Below are 10,042 nucleotides of genomic sequence, written 5' to 3' on the forward strand. Positions count from 1 at the left end.
AGTGGCTGCGACAAAGGAGCACATGTTATATATGCAGATAGAGCTGTCTGACAGTCACCTCATGTCACCTCGCTGCAACCGTTACTGTACATATCACTGGATGCCTCATAACCACAGCCTGGACATGAAAGTCCTGTCACTTTCACAATTTACTTGCTCTCAAATTTGACTGAGACAAAACTCCTTGTCTCCTTTGAGGACTGGAGCTAACAAACAGTTCCCGATGGTAGGAAGGGTGAAATTATCTATTTACTTCATCTATTCTGTATTTTCTTTTGTTGTCAAGAAGGATCAGGATGCTGAATTAGAAGAATAAATAAAATATGGATACATGACGCCAGAATTCAGTGTTTGACGATTCCACCTGAAGTGGTTTTGTTATAGGGTTGATTTTGTGGTCATTTAAATGGGTTAAAAAAATCTAATGGTCAAATTTTCATTGGGGATCCTGAAGTTATGATACAATATAACAGGCCCCACTTTGTAAAGCATGGCCACAAGATTTCAGAAATCGTAGATTCACCCTGGAGCTGTGTAATCCTTGGTACTGACTCCATGCAAGACTGTAAACCACATCCATGGACTATATAACTGACTTGACAAGTTTTATGGAAAAGTCCAGTAAACAAATATATGGTTTTGAAAGATGTTTTCTGTCCATGTATTTCAAATTAAGCTGCAAAACTTAACACCATAACACAATCAGCCATGAATTCAAATTTATACGATGCAAATGGAAGAGTGTTAACAACAATTACATAAGCTTCAAAAATTAAATATTCAGGTAGGATCTTCTAATTTACTCTCAGCATAGATTGATATTTTATTTCAGTTTTCCCCGTGCATATAATTATTCCATACCATGTGACATTCAAATGCTGACATTAAGGTAAGGGCACACCATCTTAACATGTTTATGCACTGCCTCTCTGATTTGCTAAATTGAGTTGTACCAATACTGCTCACCTACTAAAAGGTTTAAACCAAATAAACCTTTGTTTGACAGTTCAACCAATTTTTAAACTGTCTTTTAATGTAGTAGAAGTAACAGGGAAAAACAATGTGCAGCCTTTGTCTGTACACACGGATGTAAAAGTGTGTGTCACGTGTTCATGTCAGTGTGTTACTCCAAGCAGACACTGTACAAGGCAGTGAGTGTGAACACCACTGTGCACTTAGTATATCCCAGCTCTGCTGTAACTGAGTGTGTCTGTTTGTGTGTTACAGGATATTACAGGTCTGCAGTATGTGGACTGTAATCTCTGTGTATGTTTGCGCTGTGGGATTGCTTTGTATTGATTTTAAAATAATGCATTGTCCACAAACAAGAAAAAAAAGAAGCACACATAGAAATATGTATGTACTGGCCGGTCGCTCTGTGAGCTGAGTAGAAAACAAATCGCCTGGGGCCATTTTAGCTTTTACTGGAGGTCAGAGACATCGGTGGTGTGGACTCAAGTCATGTGACTTAGGTTTAAGTCGGACTTGAGTTAACAATAATTTATGATTTATTTATTATGTTATTTAATTATTTTTTTTTTTTAATTCATTGACTAAGTAAATTTCAGAAGGCTATTTACCATGCTGGCTGGTAGATATCACAAAATAAAAACTAAAAAACTGTCCGCTTTATGGACAAAATTATTGGGACAACTGACCATTACATGAACCAGGCTCAACCCCCCAAAAAAGCGCAATACAACACTGAATTCAATAATTAAGAGGTATGTCATAATACTTTTATAGTGTATTCTGACAGTATCAACTGTTTTGGTGTCATTTTTAGACTCGCTTGCTCATGTCCTCGGTTGTCTGTCTGTGAGAGACAGAGAGACACACACACGGGAATTCATAGTGCATTCAGTGCATGCCTCATATAACTATGAAATCTACAACACTTTGTATGGCAGAACAAATGGCGCCAACAGGGACCTCAAGGTGCATTTAAGTGCATCTTGTAAACAAATCATCTTAGTATGCAAACCGTGTGGGTTGAAATTTACGGACTGAGATGCAACGAATTCCAATTTCATTCGACATCTGGAATTGCACAAAGAACAGTTAGTCAAGGGTCTGTTGTTAAAATGTGCATTTTGACTTGTTCAGGACTCGACTTAAGACAAGTCAGTCTTTACATGGGACTTGAGAGGAGAGACTAGAGATTTACTTGTGACATGCAGCCAATGATTTGGTCCCACCTCTCCCTCTCTCTCTCAGCCTCAGCCCCCTCAGGAGTGGACCAAGACAGAGACAAACAAAAGGATAAAAAACAAAGTTGGCACCAAAAAGTTAGAAAATCGGCTTTGTATTTTACGCCTATTTTATGAATGTAATCGTCTTAATTCACTTGTGTGTGTGTTGGGGGAGGGGGGGGGGTTGCTTCAAGGCCATTTTTCATTTCCAGTCTGTCCTTGAACACATGCACTATCGCTTGCCGCCGTCGCGTTTTAATAATAAGTTCACACCAGAGCCCTTACATAAAACGTAATGTTAGATACAGGTTATTACTCCGTTTCATACCTTCGTATTGCTCTTCTTTGCTTCCTTCATCTGTTTCCATTATCTCTCCCTGGAGTACTCTCCTTTTCCTTCCATCAGCCTCTTCTCACCCTCATTCCTTCTGCATCCTCTCCCCCGAAGCGCAGCCAAAAGAACCTGTGGGCAAAAATGTATTAACTGGATTTTTGAATTATTTCTGAAGCATATTTCTATGAGTCCAAACAGGCTCTGCAGGAGCAAGAACAGTGTGTGTGCATGCGTGGGTGTCTTTCATGTCTGCAAATATATTCTCTGCAACCATATTCTCATGTACACACAGTACACACACATATTTTTGGCATAAATGTGGACAATGTTGCAAGAGAGAATGGAGGGGGGGGGTTCCTGCTCCATTCACTTATTCACTTCTGCCTCCTTTTGTCCCTCCCTTAGCTCAATGTCAATAAATTCTGGGCCAACACACACACACACACAAACTGACCTAGTCCTGCATCACTCAATCATTCTCTCTCTCTCATGCGCACGCACACACACACACTGCCTGAACGTGGACGGAAAAAGCATCACATTAGAAATCCATTTAACTGCACCCCACGTGCCTTATTTCATTCAGATTCTGTATGTGTCTATAAGTGTGTGTGTGTCTGTGTGTAGTGGGGTGGGGGGGGTGCATGGGGGGGTAATCTTTAATGCTGTGTAGACAGTGTGTTTAGCTTAAAGTACATGTTTTTGTGCAAATGTGAAATTGATTTGTGCATGCCATTTTTGTTTTGTAGTGCATGTGTGTGTTGGGGGTGGGGGGTTGTACATTTCTATTCATGCCAACTTGCTCCTGTGTGTGGAGTAGAGGAGTGACAGGGAAGAAAGGTATGGATGGAGAAGGAATCCCACAATCGTTTCCCAGCACAAGCGTGCATACACGCAGGTATTATTCACCAGTTCCTATTAAACTAAGTGCAATAATAAATACTGCTCCCTTGCAGAATTATTCATGTCTCCGTTCTCCCCTGGCCGGAGAGGCTCATGTCAGAGGAGAACAGGGCAGAGGGAGGAAGGGAGGATAATCACAGAATGAAGAAAATATGATTGCAGCAGGTGAGCCTGGAGGCACAGACGATGACTGACAGCTAAAAGGTTATTAGTTCAGTCCATGGTGACTGTGGATGGCGGGTGGCTGTGATGACTGGGAGAAAACTTTTCAACCAAAAGAAAAACAGCATTAGACTGTTAGGATACACTAAAACTATCCCATATGAAATTGAAACTTTATCCGTACATTTAATTTTGCTTCATTTGAAATGGACACACAGGAAATGGACTCTAACAGCTAAAAGGGCATTTTCACGAAGCTGGTGAATCTTGAGCAAAATATCTTAAAAAAAACATTGCACTTTATAAAATGCTTTGTACAGTTTATTCAGACAGATTTATTCACCCATCCAAAATTTTTAAAAAATAGCCAAATGTTTTATTTGTAACAACAATGCAAGCAACTGTGCTGTAACTGTAATGCTAGTAATCCCCCAAAATTACAACATACACAGAAAACATGTGGGTCTGCTCTTCACATTCAGTTGACAATGTACAATATGCAAATGAGACCAGACATGTCGCAGCTGTCAGAGGGATCGGCGACAGGGTCAAAGATTTGATCTTTGACTGCAGAGATGATGGGATTCTGCATGTAACTGTTCACTACATTTATTGTTTAGCCTCTTGGGGGGGCGGGGACATATTAACCATGCGTGCAAACTAACACTGGCATATTTACTCAACAAGTGGACACAGAGCAACATCGGCATTTCTTTGGAGTTCTGTGCCGTGGAGTCCGACATTCCCCCTACTTTTAGCTTTTGTTTGGTCTCCACTAACTCGTCAGGAAATCTGTGTCAAAAGCCACTTTAGTCTGCTATTTGGTACAGAAAAGGTAGCGTAAAGTGGCAGAGCTTCATTTTGCAGCCTGTTGCACCATTGAGCAGAGGGCTATAAAGTCCTTTGATCATTCTCTCCGAGTTCACCATTTCCATTTAAAAAAAAAAAACACCAGTAACCGTTTAATCCATTGTTCACATAAAAGTAAAGATTAAAGCAGCTCTAAGAACATGTGACACAATTTTAATAGGTCCAGTGCAGTGTGAAATACTTCACAAGTCACTCCACACACACACACACACACACACACACACACACACACACACACACACACACACACACACACACCAGTGCACAAGAACAGAGTCATGGCTGCTCATAGATGCCTCCCAGTCTCTGTGGCAGCTGATGAATAATTACAAGCTGTTTTCATAAATAAACTATAAAAGATGCTAAGGGGAAACATTTGCTGTAAGGTCGTGAATTGAGGACAAGCAGATTTGATATGCTGCTACTGAAAACAGACTATAGCACATATTTTATTGATCTCTTGTGGGGGAAAACGGTTCCTTTTCTCAGCCCTCCTAGTCAGTTGAGCTGACAACAGGTGTGAGCCCAGGTAGCATTTCTAATTTTAAGTCCCCATTTTTGGCCGCATGCCCTTACAGTAAAGTGTTTTTATATTCTGTCAGTAAAGTTCACCCAAGTAATTTCACTTCAAAAGATAGGAGGCTGTGACCAATTTTCCATACTCGCCTCAGATTCCCTTCTTGACGATGGTAATTACACACAGATTTAATTAATGTGCGAACAGGAAGGGAGGAGCAGGGAGGTCTTTGAACTTTATGTATGGAGTATATGGTGAAAGAGATGTAAAAAAAAAGACTGAAAGACTGAGAGATTAGTGAGCAAAAGAAGGACTTATTTTAGATGGCAAAATGTGTGCCAGAGCTTAGGCCAAAAATCCCTGGTGAATCCGTAATATGTTAGTCTTTCCTCTGTCAGCTCCTTTATCCATCTGTCCCTTCTATCTAATCTTTTTCTTATTAGAAGTTTAATGTGTCCCATTCGCCTCTCCATCACACGTGTCTTTGTTGGTCCTGCCTTTCTATGAGGCCACTCTGGGATGGTAGCCCTCTCCTCCTCCTGCTCCTTCCTCCCTCACTGCTTTTTCTCCTGAGCTACGGAAGAGAGGGGAGGGAAGAAAAAAAAAAGTGAAAAGAGAAAAAAGGCAGACGGCACAAGACACCCCTTCATCGCTGCGTCAGCACCGGCCGCCTCTGGGGAATAATAAAACAGCGGGATAATTCAGCACTGATGAAGGGCTAATGAGGGATGGAGGGGAATGAGGGAAAGAGAAAGGGGTTGTAAGTGGGGATGAGGGGTGCCATTCAGGTCAGACCCTACCATAAGAAAATTAAAAGTATATAATTTGCATAAACTCCTTAAAAGAAGAGGTGTAGTCATTTAAGGGGACTTACGGGATTTTTCAGGTGCATAATGTTCTCTCTGGCAGCCATATTAGTGGTCTACAATAACATTGCCATCAACCAGCGTGGATGGGAAAAAAAACGTTCTGTAACAACTGGATGGCATCTCCTGACAAAGACCACGAGGCATGAAAACTCCACAATAGCAACTAAATGGATGTTGTTGTGAGATTGTCTTGACATCTATTCTAACCAAGTTTTTAATAAGTCAATTCTAATCAGGTGCAGAACAGTCACACGTTACAGACACTAATGTTTTACAGCACAATTTAAAGCATTTTTTTTTTAAAACAATGTCTGACCAAATTTAGGTCTGTAAATCTACTTTTTATCAATTCTATCCTCCACAGAATATAAATAAAATACTCTCTTATGGGGCACTGATAAAACTTCCACGTCTGCGCTTCTATGTGGCAAATTAGCATGTGCCATCTGTTAACAGCATATTTGTTACTAATGCAAGTGAAAGGGGAGGGTAATCACGCTGTATCTCAAATGCATATGCTCTTTTAAACACTGGAGGGCACATGAAAGCTGGTGTGTGGCTGAGGAAGTGACACAAAACACACACAAAGCTAGCGAGACATTGGTGCCAGTTTGTCCTTGTGCCACCAGAAGAATCTTGAACCTTTCAACTGATGTGCAATTTATCACACGGACGTAGAAAAACGGAAACATAAATAAGGTTTTAAAACATTCTGTGTAGCCACATGCACCTTCCTTCAACAGGTCTCTCTCTCACACACAAACACACACACACTGCAACTGATGCCAACAGCAGCGTCTGCAAAGTTGAAAGGAGGAGAGCGAAGGAGAGGAGAGGCGGTAGAGATGTTGATCAATAAAAGTAATTGTGTCCAAAGACGGACATGACTGCCAGAATTACAATCAACGGTGACATCATCAAGCACCTTCTGCCGGAGGGATCTGCACACACACACACACACACACACACACACAGAAGAACAGTGGCACACACAACAAAGGAGAGCAAAGGAAAATGGTTTGTACAGCATAATGAATGAACAGAGATGTGACAAAGATTAATTCTGCAACTACTCATTTGAGCCCACACAAACATTCTCTCTCTCTCTATCTCTCTCTCACACACACACACACACACACACACACACACACACACACACACACACACACAGATGCAGTGCAGCTAGCAAACTAATGACAACCCCAACAGAAAAAAGTGCTTATGTCAAGAACAGCAGGCGAAACACTCAGCGTGAGGAGGACGTACTTAGCCAAAGACTCTCTCTGGGGTTTTTACGTTTTTTTTTTTTTCCCCTCCTCTGTGTGGAGATGAGAAAACTTGAGGCTGGAGGCTTTTTTTTGTCTGGCCAAGCCACAAAGTCAACAATATCGACTGCAGTGTGAAAAATCAATGAGGGCAAAAATCATTTTGGCATTTCTGCTTCAGGTTACAGCCAAACATATGGAGCCTCATTTGTGTAAGGCATTCATACGTTACACAATGAAGGAGATTAGTTTTAGCTTAACACAGACACAATAGCTGAAAAATGTGACCCTCTTGATATTTCACAGCATTAAATCAAGAGCTGCTGCCTGGATGTGGCACAACATTGGCTGAGGCCCCAGGTGTACAAAAGAATTTAAAACAGAGCTGACCTTTGATAGAACCTGGAGCTGTAGTTTCCTGGCCGCGATTTCTGTGCAAATGTCGTTGATCATCTGGATCAGTTGCTTTCTTTGTCCACCATGTACATGACAGGAACAGCCACAATTATTGTATTTCGTGCGTGGTTAATAACGTTTCAAGAACACACTTTTGCCATCTAAATATAAGCAACAACTTGAAAGTCCCCCTCCAGTCAAAAATGTCTTTCTTCTTCTTTTCTTTTCTTCTTTTAGATTAATTCTAAAACGTCATACTAAGATTCACACTTGGATTTGGATAGGCCAATCCCCAGTGGTCACAAATAGAGAAAAACACCACCAGCCTGGTGTTAGCATATGAAGATACTACAGTCACTGTGACGGTGGGAGTTATGTGTTTAACTACAAGCACTTGGCAGTGGCAGTGACTTCAGTTTTTGCCACAGTGATGTTTCTTGGCACCGGATGGACACTCCAGGAAGTGTGCGGCATCATGGTGTCTTTCAAGATTTACATTTCTAGCAAAAGTATCAGATCTGGGCTCATAAAATGGCTGTAGCTATGCACAAGCAGTTACATGGTCAAAAGAAGAAGGCATTGATAAGGAATTTTATAATGAATTCAATGTGTTTGAGTCAATGAGGACTGAGAGCTAGCAGATTAATGATGTGGGATTTACAATCAGCTATGACGGAGCCGTTATAAGGATGTGTGGTTTGGCTGCTCAGCCAGAAAGGACCAGCTGAAGCTTGACAAGGATAAAAGGTGGGGAGACACCCACAGTGTGCGATCTGCACGAAAACTATGGCGAGACAGGTGCAGAGCTCTCTTCTGGTTGTCCTCCCTTTCTCTCCCCTCCAAACTCCTAATACACCTGAGTCAGTAATGAAGACTAATGCACACTGGCACGAGAACAAGTTTAACACACACACACACACACACACACACACACACACACACACACACACACACACAGACACAGGGGTATGATGGTGAGAAAGGCAGAGAGAGTGTGAATGTAAAGCAATAGCGTGTGTGTTGTTCTGGGCAGGAAGAAATAAAGACAGAGAAGAAAGATGGATTAGTTTTAAAAAAAAAAACAGGGAAGTGCTGGACTGTCCAGTCACCAGACTCTTACAGGGATTTACACAACTTTGGACATTTTGTGAGTGAACTCCATCAGGTAAGCGAGGTGAGGAAGCTGCAGCATCCAGCTTGGCTGCCTAAACGCTTCTAGGTCCAGCTTACAGATTTATGATGGCTCCTTTGAGTATCGTGGGATTGGTTTTCCTTCATTTTGGGGCATGAGCACGCACACACGCACACACACAAGGACACAAACAAACTGCACTTATTTACGCAGGATGTAACTAGGATGACAGGATAAGCTTACAATAGCACACTGGCACTGATTACTGTTGCTGTTGTGTGTGTCAGGTGAACACATGTCCCCGTTAAGCCCCAGTTTCTCAGTGACAGACCAGCCCATATAGAGTTACAGCCTGGCCTCGTTCACACGACTTTATACCCACAAACACACAAACCCGCAAGGCTGTCTGACAGCTGAGGTTACAGTGGCCTATTTACGAGGTAGATTTGGTCACAATTAACTGGCAGAGACGCGAGGACACATGCAGGTAAGATGGGGACACATGAACACATTTTTACGAAAGTCAATTTTATGTGAATATAAAAACGCGTATTGATTTTGTTTGATTTACAACATGAGCAGCTTTTTGCTTGTATTTGTTATATGATGCTAACTCGGTTCATAGGAGATTTAAAAAAAAAAGAAAGCTCAGTTAAAAAACATGAGCAGCTACACTTATGTTTACCATTTTATTTAGCGTGTTAGCATGCTAACATTTGCATGCTAGCGCTAAACAAAGAGTTGCCCATTCAGGGTGACATAAATGGCGTTAGTTTTGGAGTCACTTGTTCAGCTCGCAAAAGTTAAGTCTGGCATAATTTAGGTTTTTCAGCCTCTTGTGGGCAGTAGAGAGACGCTATGAACCACAGTTAGACGATATCTATATCCCCTCCTTTTTAGTTAAATGTGTTAGCAAAGTTGCTAATTTACACATTTCAGAACAAAAATGGGGGAGGGCTACATTAGGTAAAAAAATAATAATAATAAGGTGCCCTTCAAAGATAGGACTAACAACAAAAACAAATTAAACAACAAAAGTATGAAAAAACAGTAAAACCAACTCACTTGCAGCAGAAATGTAGATGGCTGATGCTAATTCTTCTTTAATCCGTCATTAAATCGTGAATCCTTTAGAGTCTTCATCACCGGTCAAGTGAAATGAGAACAGGTGCTCCGTTTGAGCCGCATCAAGTGGTCATATGACGAGGTCACGTGACAAGAAAAGTGTAACTGCTGCAGGCCGTATACAAAATACAGTATAAATACAGAAGGACATACGTGCCCACACAAATGGGATGAAAATTAGGACTTGAATGTCATGGCAGTCCATTGTTCTAACCATGGCTAGGTTGCATCAGTATTTATCATATCAAATATTAATAAAAAGAAAAATAAACAAAAA

At 41.2% G+C, this 10,042-nt stretch overlaps 1 protein-coding gene across 2 annotated transcripts in view; it reads right to left on the minus strand.

The window, feature by feature from the left end:
- fgf11a (fibroblast growth factor 11a) overlaps positions 1–10,015 on the minus strand; it is a 109,894-nt gene extending 99,879 nt beyond the window's left edge. Inside the window, exons 1-2 of one of the 2 annotated variants that reach the window (XM_046379829.1) lie at positions 9,706–10,015; positions 2,521–2,655 (exon numbers count right to left, since the gene is read on the minus strand). In XM_046379829.1, the coding sequence (XP_046235785.1) occupies positions 2,521–2,560 (40 nt within the window). In that variant the 5' untranslated portion in view covers positions 2,561–2,655; positions 9,706–10,015. Of the gene's footprint in view, positions 1–2,520; positions 2,656–9,705 lie in introns of those variants that run through there. The other variant, XM_046379827.1, reaches the window with a different exon arrangement.
- Between the last annotated feature and the right edge of the window lie 27 nt (positions 10,016–10,042).

Source organism: Scatophagus argus, chromosome 23, assembly GCF_020382885.2.
Source record: "Scatophagus argus isolate fScaArg1 chromosome 23, fScaArg1.pri, whole genome shotgun sequence".
NCBI lineage: Eukaryota > Metazoa > Chordata > Actinopteri > Scatophagidae > Scatophagus > Scatophagus argus.